The 21,347-nt window shown below is 43.8% G+C and overlaps 1 protein-coding gene across 1 annotated transcript; it reads right to left on the bottom strand.

Annotated features, from left to right (window-relative positions):
* Window positions 1–13,272: 13,272 nt before the first annotated feature.
* Window positions 13,273–15,299, bottom strand: LOC139160027 (zinc finger protein 84-like). Its single transcript, XM_070737538.1, has one exon. It carries the CDS (start codon window positions 15,215–15,217, stop codon window positions 13,511–13,513), a length of 1,707 nt encoding a protein of 568 aa, XP_070593639.1. The 5' UTR covers window positions 15,218–15,299; the 3' UTR covers window positions 13,273–13,510.
* Between the last annotated feature and the right edge of the window lie 6,048 nt (window positions 15,300–21,347).

Here is a 21,347-nt window from a genome sequence, read left to right as displayed (position 1 = left end):
ATCCTACACGGGAAGAAACCCGAATATACCAAGACCATCATACCTGTACCCGTGAAAATCTACGAAAACAAATATATATATATATATATATATATATATATATATATATATATATATACATACACACACACACACATAGTAAAATACATGATGAAGGTTATAGAGGAGATACTCATAGTAAAATATATCTATGAAAGAATAGAAGAAGAGATATAGGAATAGAAGAAACAGAATACCCTACGAGACTAGACTTTCAATCCTGGGCCTAGAAAGCCTAGAACTAAGACGCCTTAAACATGATTTAAGTATTGCCCACAAGATCATATGCTGCAACGTCCTGCCTGTCGGCGACTACTTCAGCTTCAACCACAACAACACAAGAGCACACAACAGATTTAAACTTAATATTAAGCGCTCCAAACTTGACTGTAAAAAATATGACTTCAGAAACTGAGTTGTCGAAGTGTGGAACTCATTACCGGACTCCGTAGTGTCATCCCCAAACCCCCAACACTTTACCCTTAGATTATCTACGGTTGACCTATTCAGATTCCTAAGAGGTCAGTAAGGGGCGAATACAAGTGCACTAGAGTGCCTTCCATTCCCTGTCCTATTGCTCTCCTATATCTTCTATTCCTTTCTTCTATTCCTATATCTCTTCTTCTATTCTTTCATTGATATGTTCTATTACTATATCTTCTTTTCTATTCTGTCTTAGATATATTTTACTATGAGTATCTCCTCTATAACCTTCATCATGTATTTTACTCTGTGTGTGTGTGTGTGTGTGTGTGTGTATATATATATATATATGTAGATTGTTCTGAGTTCGGGTTTTGCCCTGTGTAATGTTTTGCATGTCTATGCGACGTTTCGGCGAAATCACATTCACCATCTTCAGGCTGTAGTTCCAATCTTTGTGTTGTTTTAAATGGATTCCATTTAAAACAACACAAAGATTGGAACTACAGCCTGAAGATGGTGAATGTGATTTCGCCGAAACGTCGCATAGACATGCAAAACATTACACAGGGCAAAACCCGAACTCAGAACAATCTACATACATATACCCGTGAAAATTTACGAAAACAAATATATATATATATATATGTAGATTGTTCTGAGTTCGGGTTTTGCCCTGTGTAATGTTTTGCATGTCTATGCGACGTTTCGGCGAAATCACATTCACCATCATCAGGCTGGAGTTCCAATCTTTGTGTTTTTGCAAATGAATATTAGCAACTGACATTTCTTCTTAGCATGTAGTGTGGGGGTGGAGATTTGCTTTGAATGTAGCAAATAGATTGGGTGACTATGCTTCAGTGATCTGATTGGTTGGTGTAATCATGGTTATTAGAAGGAATGGCATGAAGATTATGAAGTGTTTTCTTTAAGGCTGATTTCCAAATATAAAATTCTAAAATCATAATAATTAAAGGATTGACATATTGATTATAATGAAGTGTTTATTTTGTTTAAGGCTGGTTTCCAAATTCCTTCTAATAACCATGATTACACCAACCAATCAGATCACTGAAGCATAGTCACCCAATCTATTTGCTACATTCAAAGCAAATCTCCACCCCCACACTACATGCTAAGAAGAAATGTCAGTTGCTAATATTCATTTGCAAAAACACAAAGATTGGAACTCCAGCCTGATGATGGTGAATGTGATTTCGCCGAAACGTCGCATAGACATGCAAAACATTACACAGGGCAAAACCCGAACTCAGAACAATCTACATACATATACCCGTGAAAATTTACGAAAACAAATATATATATATATATATATATATTTGTTTTCGTAAATACCGTGTTTCCCCGATAGTAAGGCAGTGTCTTACTTTCTTTTTACCCCCAAAAGCCCCCCTATGTCTTACTTTCGGGGTATGTCTTATATTGGAAAAAATAAGACACACCCGGCCAACCCACCTACCCGAACCCGCAACACCCGTGTCCCGTAAAAAGTAGTAGCACCCTCCCCCCCACACACGGACACACATCCGCATCCCCGCCTGCCCACCCCATCCGGAGCTGCCGGAAAGGAGGCGGGCGAAGGAGGGCGCAGCTCCGGCCGCTCGCCTCGCCCGCCCACCCGGCGTCTCCGAAGCGCCCTTCGCCTTGAGCTCCCTCCGGAGCCTGCCGCCGCCGCGGCGCTTCCTCCGCCGGCCGAGGAGTCCTCCTTATCCGCGCCGGGTTTGGAGTAAGGCTTGAAGCTGGACTTGTCCTCGGCGGGCGAGGCGGCGGCCCTGGCCGAAACGGCGCGGCTCTGCCTGCGGCATGAGCGGGAGCTCCGACTGCGCTTCCTGCGCAAGCCCAACGCCGACAGAGACGTCCAAAGGCGGACGCTTGCAGCTCAGCGACATCGGCGCCGAGGACAAGTCCAGCTTCAAGCCTCCTCGGCCGGCGGAGGAAGCGTGGCGGTGGCGGCAGGCTCCGGAGGGAGCTCGGGCGGTGGCCGCTCTGCCGCTTCGGCCAGGACCGCCGCCTTGCCCACCGGGTGGCCCAAGCTGGCGCGAGCTTGGGCCACCCGGCGGGCGAGGCGGCGGCCCTGGCCGAAGCGGCGGAGCGGCCACCGCCCGAGCTCCCTCCGGAGCCTGCCGCCGCCGCCACCCGCGCTTCCTCCGCCAGCCGAGGAGGCTTGAAGCTGGACTTGTCCTCGGCGCCGATGTCGCTGAGCTTCAAGCGTCCGCCTTTGGACGTCTCTTTGTCGGCGTTGGGCTTACGCAGGAAGCGCAGTCGGAGCTCCCGCTCGTGCCGCAGCCAGAGCCGCGCCACTTCAGCCAGGGCCGCCGCCTCGCCCGCCGAGGACAAGTCCAGCTTCAAGCCTCCTCGGCCGGCGGAGGAAGCGTGGCGGTGGCGGCAGGCTCCGGAGGGAGCTCGGGCGGTGGCCGCTCCGCCGCTTCGGCCAGGACCGCCGCCTTGACCACCGGGTGGCCCAAGCTGGCGTGAGCTTGGGCCACCCGGCGGGCGAGGCGGCGGCCCTGGCCGAAGCGGCGGAGCGGCCACCGCCCGAGCTCCCTCCGGAGCCTGCCGCCGCCGCCACCCGCGCTTCCTCCGCCAGCCGAGGAGGCTTGAAGCTGGACTTGTCCTCGGCGCCGATGTCGCTGAGCTTCAAGCGTCCGCCTTTGGACGTCTCTTTGTCGGCGTTGGGCTTACACAGGAAGCGCAGTCGGAGCTCCCGCTCGTGCCGCAGCCAGAGCCGCGCCGCTTCAGCCAGGGCCGCCGCCTCGCCCGCCGGGTGGCCCAAGCTCTGGGCGCAGCGCACCACCGCGCACAGCTCCCTCGCTTTTACGTAGTACCGTGTTTCCCCGAAAGTAAGACATATGTCTTACTTTCGGGGTATGGCTTATATTAGCCGACCCCCCTGAAACCCCCCATATGTCTTACAATCGGGGGGGTCTTACTATCGGGGAAACACGGTATATATATATATATACCCACTAAAACTCTCATTGTGTATTGGACAAAATAAATAAATAAATAGAAAGAGAGAAAGAAACATCCTTCTTTTCATTAAAATAGCCATGCAACTTTTCTTCATATGTTTTAGCCTACAGTCCCCTAATAATGTTTGTTGCTCTTCTCTGCACTTTTTCTAGAGTCTCAATATCCTTTTTGCATCGTGGCGACCGAAGCTGAATGCAGTGTTCTAAGTGTGGCCTTATCAAGGCCTTATAAAGTGGTATTAACACTTCAAGTGATCTTGATTCTATCCCTCTGTTGATGCAGCCTAGAACTGTGTTGGCTTTTTTGGCAGCTGCTGCACATTGCTGGCTCATATTTAAATGGTTGTCCACTAGGACTCCAAGTTCCCTCTCACAGTTACTACTAAGTTACTAAGATACAGGCAGAGGTTCCTCTTCGCTGGCACTACTGGAATGCTTTTCTTGCCTAAATGTAGAACCTTACTTTTTTCACCATTGAATTTAATTTTATTAGATAGTGCCCGTTGTTCTGGTTTGTCAAGATCCTTCTGTATTTTGCACCTATCTTCTGGAGTGTTGGCTATTCCTGCCAGTTAAGTCTTGTAGTCCAACCCCTGGCTTATGCAGGAAACCAGAATACCTTCGTGATCGCCTTCTGCTGCACGAATCCCAGCGACCGATTAGGTCCCACTGAGTTGGCCTTCTCTGGGTTCCGTTGAAAAAACAATGTCGCTTGGCGGGACCCAGGGGAAGAGCCTTCTCTGTGGCGGCCCCGGCTCTCTGGAACCAACTCCCCCCCCACCCTCCTTGCCTTGTGTAAACTACTGAAAACCCACCTATGTCGCCAGGCATGGGGAAATTGTCTCGTTTTATGTATGGTATGTTGAGTTGTGTGATTGTTCTTTTTTAAAAAAAATATATATTTTATTAGTTTTTGCACATACATAATACAATACAAACAACATACAACAGTGCTCTGTGCATGTGTTCCCATCACCCGACTAAACATACATTCCCCACCACCAATTGGGGGGGTTCAAATATTTACAAGTGTATATTCTGTTATTTCCTCAGCTCTGATTTGCATTTATTTACAATTCAAAGAGTGATTGGAGTTTATTTTTCACCTTTTCGTCGCAAATTTTACTTAACATATAATCTTTCGCCTTGTCCCATCGCTCCATCAGTTTCTGCAGTTTGTTTTCATTAAAGTAGTTTAATCTTATTTCCATAATTTCAAAGTGAATGTGATCCACCATGTACCGGTACCAATTCTGTAATGTCCATTTTGTAGCCTCTTTCCAACCCAATACCACTACTGCTTGAGCGCTTTCCAGTGCTGCAGTTTTTATTTCTTTAAAGTCTCTCAGATCTCTTTGTTTAACTAATACCGCTATTTCTTTTGTGTTCTGTCTGGGTCCCCCCAGACGCCAACCCCAACCAAAAAGAGTAGCCAGACACACTGGTAAAAAGCAAAGGCAGTTTATATAATTGAACGCAAACACAGGTAACAAAAACTGTTCTTACAGACAGGAACACTATGCAGCTTCACAGAGGTTTCACGAAGGCCAGGCAATAAAACAGGATTCTTGCTGGCAAAAACAACGCTGGAGATAATAAACCCCACGCCTCCCCCAAGTCTTCCAGACTTCTAGGCCACAAACCAAGATCAGAGACACCGAGAATCGAAGCAAGGTCACAGGACTCCCAGTTGATAACTCTCCACAAGACTGTAAGGGCGGGCCTGCCTTTTCAACCCTGCTGAGGAGAACCACACCCAAACCCAGCTGTTGCCAATTCAGGGATGGAAATACCTTTCTAATTGGCCCCGTCTTTGAGCTGCTCGTCGCTGCCTCATGTCTATTACAGCCTGTGCATCTTCATCCAATGAATCCAGGCTACTAGCTGGGGAGAGCCCCCCCCCCCCGGGGGTCTCAGGCTGCTCTCCCTCCTCCTCTTCCTGACGTTCCTCTCCCCCGTCTGCCTGGTCCTCCCCCTCCTGTTCACTGTCCTCCTCCTCTGGGCATGGATCCGGCAGAGCTCCAGCCGGTCCCTGAGGAGCCTCAGGCTGAATCACAACATTTTGTAATTATCCACTTAATGTTTAACATCTTATTTATTTCATTCTGCACTTCCTTCCAGAATTTCTGAACTTTAGCACACTCCCAGAACATATGCATAAACACTCCTTTCTTTTGACACCCGTGCCAACAATTACCTTTCAAGTTGTGTGATTGTTCTTAATAAGGGTTTCTTAATTGTTCTGCTTTTTAAGATTGGGTTTGGGTTTGTAGACTGTAGAAGTATAGCTGATAGAGAGGTGTATAAAATGAGACAGAAGGAGGCGAAACAGATAATATATGCTGCTAAAGCCTCAAAAGAGGAAGAAATAGCAAAATCTGTAAAGAAGGGGGATAAAACCTTCTTCAGATATATTAGTGATAGGAAGAAGAAAAACTGCAGCATCACAAAGCTTAGTACCGGGAATAATACATACATTGATGGGAATAAGGAGATCGCTGACCATTTCAATAGCTACTTCTGTTCAGTTTTCTCAAAAGACACCTTACAAAATAATAATAATACTATAGAGGGATATAGCATTGCTTCCAGCTGTACGGATTCAGCTCCAGTGATCTTAGAAGCCGATGTCTTAGAAGAACTTGAAAGATTAAAGATAAATAAGGCAATGGGTCCAGATGGCATCCACCCCAGAGTTCTTAAAGAACTCAGATCTGTCATTGCTACCCCCCTGACTGATTTGTTTAACAAATCCCTGTTAACAGGAGATGTTCCTGAGGATTGGAGAATGGCCAGTGTTGTGCCTATCCACAAGAAGGGCAGTAGAGATGAAGCTGGTAACTACAGGCCAGTTAGCTTGACATCAGTTGTAGTTAAAATGATGGAGACTCTACTCAAAAAGAGGATAAATCAGCATCTAAAAAACAATAACTTATTGGACCCAAATCAGCATGGCTTTACTGAAGGCAAATCGTGTCAGACTAATCTCATTGAGTTCTTTGACTATGTCACAAAGGTGTTGGATCAAGGTGGTGCCGTGGATATTGCCTATCTGGACTTCAGCAAAGCCTTTGATACGGTTCCACATAAAGAGCTGATAGATAAATTAGTGAAGATTGGACTTAATCCCTGGATAGTTCAGTGGATTTCAAGCTGGCTGAAGCATAGACATCAGAGAGTTATTGTTAATGGCGAGTATTCTGAGCAGAGTCAGGTTACAAGCGGTGTGCCACAAGGGTCTGTTCTGGGTCCTATTCTTTTTAATATGTTTGTGAGTGACATAGGGGAAGGTTTGGTAGGGAAGGTTTGCCTATTTGCCGATGACTCTAAAGTGTGCAATAGGGTTGATATTCCTGGAGGGGTCTGTAATATGGTAAATGATTTAGCGTTACTAGATAAATGGTCAAAGCAATGGAAACTGCAGTTTAATGTTTCCAAATGTAAAATAATGCACTTGAGGAAAAGGAATCCTAAATCTGAGTATTTCATTGGCAGTTCTGTGTTAGCAAAAACTTCAGAAGAGAAGGATTTAGGGGTAGTGATTTCTGACAGTCTCAAAATGGGTGAACAGTGTGGTCGGGCGGTAGGAAAGGCAAGTAGGATGCTTGGCTGCATAGCTAGGGGTATAACAAGCAGGAAGGGGGAGATTGTGATCCCCTTATATAGAGCGCTGGTGAGACCACATTTGGAGTACTGTGTTCAGTTCTGGAGACCTCACCTACAAAAAGATATTGACAAAATTGAACGGGTCCAAAGACGGGCTACAAGAATGGTGGAAGGTCTTAAGTATAAAACGTATCAGGAAAGACTGAATGAACTCAATCTGTATAGTCTGGAAGACAGAAGGAAAAGGGGGGACATGATCGAAACATTTAAATATGTTAAAGGGTTAAATAGGGTTCAGGAGGGAAGTGTTTTTAACAGGAAAGTGAACACAAGAACAAGGGGACACAATCTGAAGTTAGTTGGGGGAAAGATCAAAGGCAACATGAGAAAATATTATTTTACTGAAAGAGTAGTAGATCCTTGGAACAAACTTCCAGCAGACGTGGTTGGGAAATCCACAGTAACTGAATTTAAACATGCCTGGGATAAACATATATCCATCCTAAGATAAAATACAGGAAATAGTAAAAGGGCAGACTAGATGGACCAAGAGGTCTTTTTCTGCCGTCAGTCTTCTATGTTTCTATGTTTCTATGTTTGTTGGGAGCCGCTCCGAGTCCTCGGAGAGGGACAGCATACAAATCTTTCATTTCATTTTCATTTTATTGGATTTGTATGCCGCCCCTCTCCGTAGACTCGGGGTGGCTAACAACAGTAATAAAGACAACATGCGACAATCCAATACTAAAGAAGCTAAAAACCCTTATTTTAAAACCAATCATACATACAAACGTACCATACATAAATTGTGGAAGCCTAGGGGGAGAAGAAATCTTAATTCCCCCATGCCTGATGACAAAGGTGGGTTTTAAGAAGCTTGCGAAAGGCAAGAAGGGTGGGGGCTATTCTAATCTCTGGGGGGAGTTGGTTCCAGAGGGCCGGGGCCGCCACAGAGAAGGCTCTTCCCCTGGGTCCCGCCAAACGACATTGTTTAGTTGACGGGACCCGGAGAAGGCCAACTCTGTGGGACCTAATTGGTCGCTGGGATTCGTGCGGCAGAAGGCGGTCCCGGAGATAACCTGGCCCGATGCCATGAAGGGCTTTATAGGTCATAACCAACACTTTGAATTGTGACCGGAAACTGATCGGCAACCAATGCAATCTAAAAAATAAATACAAATCTAATAAATAAATAAACCCCACACTACATTATTTCAGACAAAGCTAAATGGTATGTCTCTCCTTCTCTTAGATGGGTCATCTAGCAATGTCTCGGTTGGGACTCGGTTCCTTCTCAGGTGGACCACTTTTTTTGTTCAAGGAGTTCAAGTTCTTTTTTAAAAAAATCCCTTCTGTAGCTAATCTGGATGTTACTTTTTTTTTGATATAGCCCAGTGATGGCTAACCTTTTTGGCATCAAATGCTGACACAGGAATGACACTGAACCACCAAAACCAGGAAGAGAGCTGCTGGCGGGTGTGCAGCAACATAGTCATTGGTGTATAATATACATTGGTGTATATTATTTTACTGAAAGAGTAGTAGATCCTTGGAACAAACTTCCAGCAGACGTGGTAGATAAATCCACAGTAACTGAATTTAAACATGCCTGGGATAAACATATATCCATCCTAAGATAAAATACAGAAAATAGTATAAGGGCAGACTAGATGGACCATGAGGTCTTTTTCTGCCATCAGACTTCTATGTTTCTATGTTTCTATAAAGAGAAGAGGAAGATAATTCATTTGACCCCTCCACCAAAATGAGGGTATACTTTTTAATATTAGTGATACCTCGTCTTACAAACGCTTCGTCATACAAACTTTTCGAGATACAAACCCGGGGTTTAAGATTTTTTTGCCTCTTCTTACAAACTATTTTCACCTTACAAACCCACCACTGCCGCTTGGATGCCCCGCCTCCGGACTTCCGTTGCCAGCGAAGCACCCGTTTTTGCGCTGCTGGGATTCCCCTGAGGCTACCCTCCATGGGGAACCCCACCTCTGGACTTCCGTGTTTTTGTGATGCTGCAGGGGAATCCCAGCAGGTGAATCCCAGCAGCGCAAATCGGGCGCTTCGCTGGCAACGGAAGTCTGGAGGTGGGGTTTCCCATGGAGGGTAGCCTCAGGGGAATCCCAGCAGCACAGAAATGGACACTTTGGCTGGCAAAAGGGGTGAATTTTGGGCTTGCACGCATTAATTGCTTTTCCACTGATTCCTATGGGAAACACTGTTTCATCTTACAAACTTTTCACCTTAAGAACCTCATCCCGGAACCAATTAAGTTTGTAAGATGAGGTATCACTGTATTTTAAACCAAGGACATTACCATATTTACAAATTATAGAATGATTCCAGTTTATTCTTTGTAACTTGGTCTCGAATTCTACTAACCCTAAAACCTCTAACCCTGCCCCATCTTCCCATCGGTTCTTTCACTTTATTTTCATTAATCATATTCATCTTATTTATTTATTTATTTGATTTTTTTTCTATAAACTTTATTAATTTTTCATAAAAATTGACATACATGCAAACACACATTTAACATAAAATTGGGGTTGCCATTCCCCCTCTTGTCATAGAAGTCAAATTTCCATACAGAAAAAAGAATACAAAATTAATACCTTAAATCAACGTATTAATTTAAATGAAAAGAAGAAATTTTGTTTAACCTTATATTAAAAAATCTTCCTATTTGAACAAGAAAAAACAAAAAAATTAAATCATAGCAATACTTCTACAATTCTCACATAAATTTTACTTTTAATTCTTCTTATTTATCCATATATACACTTTATTCCAAATCACATAAAATTCTGATTCCTCTTGGTTATTTATTTATTTGATTTTTTATGCTGCCCTTCTCCTTAGACTCAGGGCAGCTTACAACATGTTAGAAATAGCACTTTTTAAAAAAACAGAGCCAGCCTATTGCCCCCACAATCCGGGTACCCACCTCGGAAGGATGGAAGGCTGAGTCAACCTTGAACCGGTGATGAGATTTGAACCGCTGACCTGCAGATCTAAAGTCAGCTTCAGTGGCCTGCAGTACAGCACTCTACCTGCTGCGCCACCCCGGCTCTTATGGATCTTCATATCCATAATTTCAAACTGATTGTGTTCCACCATGGACCGGTACCAATTTTCTATTGTCCATTTTGTTTGTTTGTTTATTAGATTTGTATGCCGACCCTCTCTGTAGACTCGGGGTGGCTCACAACACAATAAAACAGTTCATGACAAATCTAATAATTTACAATTTAAAATATTTTTAAAAACCCATTTTTAAGCAGACATACATACAAACATACCATACATAAATTGTATAGGCCCGGGGGAGATATCTCAGTTCCCCCATGCCTGACGACAAAGGTGGGTTTTGAGGAGTTTACAAAAGGCAAGGTGGGTAGGGGCAGTTCTAATCTCTGGGGGAGCTGGTTCCAGAGAGTCGGGGCCACCACAGAGAAGGCTCTTCCCCTGGGGCCCGCCAACCGACATTGTTTAGTTGACGGGACCCGGAGAAGGCCCACTCTATGGGACCTAATCGGTCGCTGGGATTCGTGCAGCAGAAGGCGGTCTCGGAGATATTCTGGTCCGATGCCATGAAGGGCTTTATAGGTCATAACCAACACTTTGAATTGTGACCGGAAATTGATCGGCAAACCAATGCAGACTGCATCCTTCCAACCTAAAACTATTACCGCTTTTATGTAGTGTGTATTTGTTGTTATTATTTTAAAAAATTAATAAAATTTATTTTTTTTTAAAAAAAGAAAGAAGAGGAAGCGCACACAGCTCTGGAAGGCCCCTGTGATAATTGTGCAGGTATCTGGTTCAATTTTGCCTAGCTTCACCTGCTGCTTCTTGTCTGTTAGGAAGCTTATGATCCATTTTATATGTGTGGTCATCTGCAGCTAACTGGTTTAGTTTAGTTTGAAGAGTATCTAGAATGATGATATTGAATGCTGAACATATAAATATGCAGGGAGAGAAAAAAGCACCCTTGCAACAGATCTGCACTTCTTTCTGTTGTGGTTAGCTCTGGCCCAGCTCCTGCCCCAAGGACTGTGGATGTGGGGGAGACATCCACATGCTGCAGGTCTGGTTTGCCCCCGGTGGAATCTGCTGATGAAGGCTCCTGTGACCAAGAAGACATGAGTGACAGGGAGGAGGAGAGTGTGGCAGACAGCTCAGAAGGAGATCAATTATCTAGCTCCTCCTTGGATTCAGAACAAGAGTTAATGATACAGCCACGCATGTGGAGAGCGATGCATAGGCAACAACAACTGAGAGATTATTATCAAAGAAAATGAGTCCACCTGTGGTTGGGTGGGGCTGTGGTCATTAGTGAGGCTGCTATAAATAGCAGCCTGTGGGTTTGACCATTGTGGAGGATTATCTGATTGTTGTGTTTCATGACTGCTTTACTGACTGACTTTTTGTGTGCTGATTTTTCCCTGCTTTGAAACTAAACCAGAGCAAAGTGTGTTTCACTTTGTGAAAGAAGAAGGACTGTGAATTGCCTCACAGCTCCAAGCTAAGTATCACAGAACTGATAAGGGGCTTGTATAAATTACCAGTTTGTTTGGAGACAGAAAAACAGGAAAAGAACATCCATGCAGTCTCATCTATATCTAATTCATTCTGCAGTCTGAGTAAGTATGTTGTTAAAAGAACAGTGTAACCAATACAATTTAGTCTATACTGTATAAAGAAAAAGTTCTCAATGCTGAAAAACGTTGTCAATGCTAAAGAATAAAGACCATAAGAAGCGCCTTGCTGAATTGGACCAAAGCCCATTGAGTAGAGCATTCTGTGTCCCACCAATTCTACGTGGGGAACTTGAGCAGAAAGAGAAAGCAAAACTCTCTCTTTCCCTTGACCCCCAACAAATGGTACCCAAGGGAATCCTGCCTGCCTCAACCAATATAGAGGCGGCACATGGACATCCATTTCAGTAACCACTGATACATTTGGCATCACCTCAAGGCTCGACTACTGTAATGCTCTCTACATGGGGCTACCTTTGAAGAATGTTCGGAAACTTCAGATCGTGCAAAATGCAGCTGCGAGAGCAATTATGGGCTTCTCTAAGTATGCCCATGTTACTCCAACACATTGGTTGCCGATCAGTTTCCGGTCACAATTCAAAGTGTTGGTTATGACCTATAAAGCCCTACATGGCATCGGACCAGAATATCCCCAGGACCGCCTTCTGCCGCACGAATTCCAGCGACCGGTTAGGTCCTACAGAGTGGGCCTTCTCCGGGTCCCGTCGACTAAACAATGTCGGCTGGCGGGACCCAAGGGAAGAGCCTTCTCTGTGGTGGCTCCAACCCTCTGAAACCAGCTCCCACCTGAGATTAGGATTGCCCCCATCCTCCTTGCCTTTCGGGAACTCCTTAAAACCCACCTCTACCGTCAGGCATGGGGGAATTGAAACATCTCCCCCTTGCCCATGTAGTTTCTGTGTATGATTTGACTGTGTACTTGTTCTTTATATATTGGGGTTTCTTTTGGATTTTTTAATCTAACACTGTAATTTAGATTGCTAAATATTAGATTTGTTACTATGTATTGTTTTTTACCATTGTTGTGAGCCGCCCCGAGTCTACAGAGCGGGGCGGCATATAAATCCAATAAATCTAATCTAATCTAATCCATGAATCTGTCTAATCCTGCCTTGAAGCTATCCAGGCTGACAGCTGTCATGACCTCTTCTGGAAGTGAATTCCACAAACCAATGACCCTCTGCGTGAAGAAATATTTCTCTTTATTTGTCCTTACTTTCTTACCTGTGAGCTTTAGGGAGTGACCCCTCGTCCTAGCTTTGTGGGATAGAGAAAAGAATTTTCTCAGCATCAAGGAACCTCGGTCTGATAATGCTACAAGGAAATCTCACCAGAATTTGCATCTTAAATAAACATTTGATTTCCAACATTTCTAAAAAAAAAATTTCTCTCCAAGTCATTTCCCTCCTTTTAACCCCCTGCCCCCCAATGGTTGGAATTTTGTGCATGCTTGGGTTGTTTTAAATATTTTTTATGAGATTATTCAGGAGAGCCCCACATCTACATGTTTTCTGTTTGCAGCAATGATTTTCCAATTGTGGAATCTGGACTGCGTAAGCTGGACAATAAGATAGAAGACAGAATCTACACATGTTAGAATTACATAATCAATATAGAAAAACTACCACGTAAAAACCTTTTTGAGGTGTACCATAATTTCTGCAAAAGGAAATAACAAGTTAATTTCTACTGATGGGAAATCAGTAATGAAATTCGACCCCTCTCTAAAGTCATCAACCTTAGTGAATTTTCTTGTATCACCATATTGTATCTTGTATCACCGAGTCTTTGGAGAGGGGCGGCATACAAATCTAATAAATTATTATTATTATTATATTGGAATTCTGACTAAAACATTTCCACAAAAGGACACTAATACGGTCTCTCTCTTGTGTGAGTCCTCTGGTGTGTCACCAGGTTGGAATTCTGACTGAAACATTTGCCGCAAACAGGACACTCATGCGGTTTTTCTCCTGTGTGAGTCCTCAGGTGCATCATCATGTTGAAATTCTGACTGAAACCTTTGCCACAAACAGGACACTCATACGGTTTCTCTCCTGTGTGAGTCCTCTGGTGTGTCACCAAGCCAGACATATGACTGAAACCTTTCCCACAGACAGGACATTCAAAGGGTTTATCTCCTGTGTGAGTCCTCTGGTGACTTGTGAGCTGAAATTTCCTGATGAAACTTTTCCCACAATCAGGACAATCAAAGTGTTTACCTTCTGTGTGGATCCTCTGGTGCTTTATGAGCTGGGTTTTTTTAATGAATTTCCCCCCACAATCAGGACAATTGAAGTGCTTACCTCCTGTGTGAGTCCTCAGGTGTATCACCAGGATGGAACTCTGACTGAAATGTTTTTCACAATAAGGACATTCAAAATGTTTCTCTGCTGCGTGTGTCCTCTGGTGTGTTATGAGGCTGGATTTCTGACTGAAACATTTTTTACAATCAGGACATTCAAAGTGTTTCTCTCCTGAGTGAGTCTTCTGGTGTTTCATCAGGTGGGAACTCTGGCTGAAACCTTTTCCACAAACAGAACATTCAAAGGGTTTTTCTCCTGTGTGACTCCTTTGGTGTATCACCAGGTCACAATTGTACCTGAAACTTTTCCCACAGGAAGTGCATGGAAAGGGTTTGTCTCCTGTGTGTTTCCTCTGGTGACGTATGAGCTGGAATTTTCTCATGAAACTTTCACCACAATATGGACATTGATATGATTTCATTTTTGTATGTATCCTCTGGTGTTTCGCTCTGCCAGAACTCTGACTGAAACTTTTTCCACAAACAGCACATTCAAATGGTTTCTCTCCCGTGTGAGCTCTCTGGTGTGTCAGCAGTTGGGCATTCTGGTGGAAGGTTTTCCCACAAAGAGCACATTCAAACGGTTTTTCCCCCATGTGAGATCTCTGGTGTATCGACAGCTGAGAATTTGTACGGAAAGTTTTCCCACAAGTAGCACATTCAAAGGGTTTCTCTCCTGTGTGAATCCTCTGGTGATTGATAAGCTGGGATTTTTTAATCAGACATTTCCCGCAATAAGGACATTCAAAGTGAGGGGTTTTTTTGTGAGTCCTCTGATGTATCACCATGTTGGAATTCCGACTGAAACCTTTGCCACAAACACAACACTCATATGGTTTCTCTCCTGTGTGAATCCTCTGGTGCATCATCAAGTTGAAATTCTGACTGAAACTTTTCCCACAGTCAGGACAGTCAAAAGGTTTCTCCCCTGTATGTGTTCTCTGGTGAATCAGCAGCTGGTAATTTGTACGGAAAGTTTTCCCACAAAGAGCACACTCAAAGCGTTTTTCTCCTGTGTGAATCCTCTGGTGATTGATAAGCTGGGTTTTTTTAATGAGACACTTCCCGCAATAAGGACATTCAAAGCGTTTCTTTCTTGTGTGAGTCCTCTGATGTGTCATCATGTTGGAATTCTGACTGAAACTTTTGCCACAAACAGGACACTCATACGGTTTGTCTCCTGTGTGAGTCCTCTGGTGTATCACCATGTTGAAATTCCTACTGAAACATTTCCCACAATCAGGACACTCGTGTGATTTCTTTTTTGTGTGCATCTTCTAGCGTATCACAAAGTCGGAGTTCTGACTGAAACTTTTCCCACAATCATAGCATTCAAAGGGTTTCTCCCTGGTGTACGTTCTCTAATGTATCATCAAGTTGCCAAGCTCAGTATATAGGGAGACATTGTAGGGCTTCTATCCTACGTGAGTCCTTCCATGAACCACAAGGGAGCTGTTCTGACTAAAGGATTGCCACATTAGTATTGCTTTTCTCCAATGTGAATCATTTCATGCATACCCAGTTGTGATTTACAACATGCATGTTTCTCACAATAGGCAGGTTTGTGCAGCTACAAAAGGAGATCATGTGACCATAGAACACGGCAACTATCATAAATGGGACTTAGCTGCCAAGCATCAAAATATAAATCATGTGAAAATGGTGATGCTCCAATAGTCATAAGAATGACAAATGGTCGTAACTCCATTTTTTCATTGGCGCTGTAACTTTGAACGATTACTAAATGAACTGTTGTAAGTTGAGGGCTACCTGCAGGGGTGGACTACTGCCTGGAGGACAGACGCGGTGGGGTAGCAAAAATTGAGCTCCACCCCAGAGCACCAAATTTGCACTGAAAGATATTGAAAGAAAATGCAGGGCGTCCTGCATAAGCCACACCCACGGCGTCGTAGTAAAAATTTTGGTAGCCCTTCACTGGTACCTGTAATTTATCCTTGAGTGCTGCATATAAATACAAATATAAATCATGTGACCATGTGGCTCTCTTTTAAGTTGAGGACCTCCTGTAATGTATCCTTGTTTTCCCCATACTCTACTTTTTCCAGTTTGAAATCTCTCCTTGTTCACCTGCTGGGGAGGAGAAAAATGTTGTGGTTTTCTGAAGGAAATGGAAAATATTTTGATTTCTGGCTTGATTTTTTTTAAAAAATTAACGTTGCTTGTTCTTTTCAGTTGTCTGGAGTGTTTTTATTCCCGTCTTCTTTGTCTACATGATTTCAAGAAAAGAGTTAGTTTCATTGTTTATAAAATGGTTGCCAAAGATGCAAAAAAGAGAGACAAGCATGTACATTAAAGGTAAAAAGCAAACATGCCACAATTCCAAAAGAACATCTTACATTAATGATGATTCTGCCACACAAATCTCAGCGACCGGTTAGGTCCCACAGAGTTGGCCTTCTCCGGGTCCCGTCAACGAAACAATGTCGTTTGGCAGGACCCAGGGGAAGAGCCTTCTCTGTGGCGGCCCCAACCCTCTGGAATCAACTCCCCCCGAAGATTAAGATTGCCTCCACCCTCCTTGCCTTTCGCAAACTTCTCAAAACTCACCTCTGCCATCAGGCATGGGGAAATTGATTCCCCCGAGCTGTTTCCATTTTACGCAAGGTTTGTCTGAGATGTATGATTGTTTTTATACTAAGGGTTTTAAATTGCTTTTTATTGTTGGATTTGTACCGTGTTTTGTGTTGTGAGCCGCTCCGAGTCTCCGGAGAGGGGCGGCATACAAATCTAATTAATAATGATGATGATGATGATGATAATAATAATAATAATAATAATAATAATTCATTTGACACATTAAAGATTACCAAGATCCAAGTTCACTTTTCAACTATGAAATTCTCTTGTTGACTTGGGTCAGTACACATTCTTAGTTTAGCAATTATTGGATAGAGTCTCTGTAATTAAGATGAATACAACCTATAACAGAGTAATTAAGTTGTAAGGGACCTTGAAAGTCTGGCAGTTCTGTGTTAGCAAAAACATCAGAAGAGAAAGATTTAGGGTAGTGATTTCTGACAGTCTCAAAATAGGTGAGATATTGCAAGACTCTAAGGAAAGAATAAAAAAACACCACATTCTTAGCACTGCAAAAGGTTATTATGAACTATATGTAGAAGTGATGGGGATAGTGTTGTGGTTAGCTCTGGCCCAGCTCCTGCCCCAAGGACTGTGGATGTGGGGGAGACATCCACATGCTGCAGGCCTGTTTTGCCCCCGGTGGAATCTGCTGATGAAGGCTCCTCTGACCAAGAAGACATGAGTGACAGGGAGGAGAGTGTGGCAGACAGCTCAGAAGGAGATCAATTATGTAGCGCCTCCTTGGATTCAGAACAAGAGTTAATGATACAGCCACGCATGAGGAGAGCAATGCATAGGCAACAACAACTGAGAGATTATTATCAAAGAAAATGAGGCCACCTGTGGTTGGGTGGGGCTGTGGTAATTAGTGAGGCTGCTATAAATAGCAGCCTGTGGGTTTGGCCATTGTGGAGGATTATCTGATCATTGTGTTTCGTGACTGCTTTACTGACTTTGACTTTTTGTGTGCTGATTTATCCCCGCTTTGAAATTAAACCAGAGCAAAGTGTGTTTCACTTTGTGAAAGAAGAAAGACTGTGAATTGCCTCACAGCTGCAAGCTAAGTATCTCAGAACTGATAAGGGACTTGTACAAATTACCAGTTTGTTTGGAGACGAGTGCTCTTTGCTATACCAAAAGAGGGCTTGGTTTCAGTGAATTTTCATTATAAAGAACATTGTTTTGAATTTTCAAACGTGTGTGTGTCTGAAATTGTATCTGTGAATTTTTGGGAGGATTCTACCAGAGAGCCGGACAGAACAGATAGGTTATACAATTGTAGAAAGAAATAGCCAAAAATCGGTGTGAGGTTTCTCACGTGAGATTTCACTTCGGGCGTATGTGTTTCCGGCAACATATCGGTAGGGCCTGCGACGGGGAACCTTTCCCTGAATTGTAGATATATGATTTCAGAGAAAAATAGAAATAAACAAACGTAGAAATTTATATATCTGGAATATCCATGTTTTTAGCCTGCAACATGTCCCCAAATGGTTACGGTCAAACATTTCCAGCTGCTTTTAGAGTTGTGGAGGCTTTAACTGATGAAATAATGTCTAAAGCCTCTGCAAGATTTGAAGCAACCGTTTTGCCCGTGAAAGTCCTGAGATCCAAATAAGGGCAGAAATTTTTATTTATTTATTTATTTGTTTGTTTATTTATTTATTTGATTTGATTTGTATGCCGCCCCTCTCCGAAAACTCGGGGCGGCTAACAACAATAAAAAAGACAATGTAAACAAATCTAATATTAAAAATAATCTTAAAAACCCCAATTTAAAGAACCAATCATACGTACAAGCATACCATGTATAAATTCTATAAGCCTAGGGGGAAGGGGAAAATTTCAATTCCCCCATGCCTGACGACAGAGATGGGTTTTAAGGAGCTTGTGAAAGGCAAGGAGGATGGGGGCAACTCTGATATCCGGGGGGAGTTGGTTCCAGAGAGTCGGGGCCGCCACAGAGAAGGCTCTTCTCCTGGGTCCCGCCAGACGACATTGTTTAGTCAACGGGACCCGGAGAAGGCCAACTCTGTGGGACCTAACTGGTCGCTGGGATTCGTGTGGCAGAAGGCGGTCCTGGAGATATTCTGGTCTGATGCCATGAAGGGCTTTATAGGTCATAACCTATAACCTGCCGCACGAATCCCAGTGACCGGTTAGGTCCCACAGAGTTGGCCTTCTCTGGGTCCCATCGACTAAACAATGTTGTTTGGCGGGACCCAGGAGAAGAGCCTTCTCTGTGGCGGCCCTGACCCTCTGGAACCAGCTCCCCCCGGAGGTTAGAACTGCCCCCACCCTCCTTGCCTTTTGTAAAGTTCTTAAGACCCATCTCTGCCGTCAGGCATGGGGGAACTGAGACATCCCCCCTGGGCCTATCCAATTTATACATGGTATGTTTGTGTGTATGTTTGCTTTTAATAATGGGTTTTTTAGTGTTTTTTAAATTATTAGATTTGTTCTTACATTGTTCTTGTTATTGTTGTGAGCCGCCCCGAGTCTACGGAGAGGGGCGGCATACAAATCTAATTAATAATAATAATAATAATAATAATAATAATAATAATAATAATAATAACCAACACTTTGAATTGTGACCGGAAACTGATCAGCAGCTGTATTCTGCACGATCTGAAGTTTCCGAACACTTTTCAAAGGTAGCCCCATGTAGAGAGCGTTACAGTAGTCGAGCCTCGAGGTGATGAATACTTTTCACAACCACTCTGGTGACATTCCTATTGAAACAGTCCTCACTTACTGACTGCATTTGAGATTGGCATCTATGTCAGTGTTTTTCAACCAGTGTGCCGCGAGACATGGTCAGGTGTGCCGCGAAGCTCAGAGAGAGAAAGAAAACAAGAGGAAGAGAAAGAAAGAAAGAGCAAGAGAGAGAAAGAAAACAAGAGAGAAAGCAAGCAAGAGAAAGCAAGCAAGAGAGAAAGAAAGCAAGAGAGAAAGAGAACGAGAGAAAGCAAGCAAGAGAGAGAGCAAGAGAGAGCAAGAGAGAGCAAGAGAGAGAAAGAAAGGGAGGGAAGGTGGGAGAGAAAGACAGAGGGAAGTAGGGAGAGAGAAAGAGAGGAAAGAAGAGGAAAGAAGGAAGAGAGAAAGAGGGATGGAGAGAGGAAAAAAAGAGGGAGAGAAAGAGGGAGAAATAGAGCGAAAGGGAGGGAGAGAATTTTTTTGTCCAAACTTTTTTTAGCCCCCCCCGCCCAATGTGCCCCATGGTTTTGTAAATGTAAAAAATGTGCCGCGGCTCAAAAAAGGTTGAAAATCACTGATCTATGTCACTAAGGAGCCTGATGAAGCATGATTTCACATGGTAGTGCCAACTTATGCTACTCTGCAGTTGTGGATTGTCAGAGGCAATTTTACCTGACCGTGTCTTGCAACTTCTTCCTGGCATTCCCATTGTTTTTGCTTGTCACAAATTCAATTCAATTCAATATATTAGATTTGCATGCTGCCCTTCTCCGAAGATTCGGGGCGGCTCACAGCAACGATAAAAACAATATTATAATGGCACAAATATAATATTAAAAATAACTAAAAACCCTATCATAATTAAAAACCAAACAGCACATACGTACCAAACATAAATTATAATGAGCCTGGGGGAAAGGTGTCTCAAATCCCCCATGCCTGGTGGTATAGGTGGGTCTTAAGTAGTTTATGGAAGACAAGGAGGGTGGGAGCAGTTCTAATCTCCGGGGGGAGTTGATTCCAGAGGGCTGGGGCTGCCACAGAGAAGGCTTTTCCCCTGGGGCCTGCCAGACGACATTGTTTAGTCCAGTGATTTTCAACCTTTTTTGAGCCGCGGCACATTTTTTACATTTACAAAACCATGGGGCACATTGGGGGGGGGGGGGGGCCCTAAAAAAAGTTTGGACAAAAAAATTCTCTCCCTCCCTTTCGCTCTATTTCTCCCTCTTTCTCTCCCTCTTTTTTTCCTCTCTCCATCCCTCTTTTTCTCTTCCTTCTTTCCTCTTCTTTCCTCTCTTTCTCTCTCCCTACTTCCCTCTGTCTTTCTCTCCCACCTTCCCTCCCTTTCTTTCTCTCTCTTGCTCTCTCTTGCTTTCTTTCTCTCTCTTGCTCTCTCTCTTGCTTGCTTTCTCTCGTTCTCTTTCTCTCTTGTTTTCTCTCTCTCTCTTGCTCTTTCTTTCTTTCTCTTCCTCTTGTTTTCTTTCTCTCTCTGAGCTTCGCGGCACACCTGACCATGTCTCGCGGCACACTAGTGTGCCACGGCACACTGGTTGAAAAACACTGGTTTAGTCAACGGGACCCGGAGAAGGCCAACTCTGTGGGACCTTATCGGCCGCTGGGATTTGTGTGGTAGCAGGCGGTTCCGGAGGTACTCTGGTCCAATGCCATGTAGGGCTTTAAAGGTCATGACCAAATGGGGATGCTAAGTGTAGGATTCTGCAACAATGTGCACCGGTTGGTAGAATCCAAATTGGTGCAACTACGAATTAAAGGCAGAACAAGAAAACAGTAGATGGAAACGAATCAAGGAGAGAAGTAGCCTAGAAACAGGGAGACATTTACTGACTGTGAGAACAATTAATCTGTTTTCCTGCAGAAGTTGTGGCTGCTCCATCGCTGGAGGCTTTCAGGAAGAGACTGGAGAGCCATGTGCCTGAAATGCATAAGGTCTCCTGCTGCAAAAGGGGGTTGGACTGGATGACCTCAAAGATCCCTCCCAACTGTTCTTCCCCAATTAATTGTCAATGACTACTTCAGCTTCAACCGCAACAACACAAGAGCACGCAACAGATTCAAACTTAATATTAACCGCTCCAAACTTGA

The sequence above is a fragment of the Erythrolamprus reginae genome, chromosome 2 (genome assembly GCF_031021105.1).
Source record: "Erythrolamprus reginae isolate rEryReg1 chromosome 2, rEryReg1.hap1, whole genome shotgun sequence".
Lineage (NCBI taxonomy): Eukaryota > Metazoa > Chordata > Lepidosauria > Squamata > Dipsadidae > Erythrolamprus > Erythrolamprus reginae.
Note: the sequence above shows the minus strand (reverse complement) of the source record. Positions and strands in the feature narration are given on the sequence as shown.

What these genes read in the sequence shown, in the direction of transcription:
- LOC139160027 (XM_070737538.1), bottom strand. Translation starts at nt 15,217, where the DNA reads ATGCACACAAAAAAGAAATCACACGAGTGTCCTGATTGTGGGAAATGT.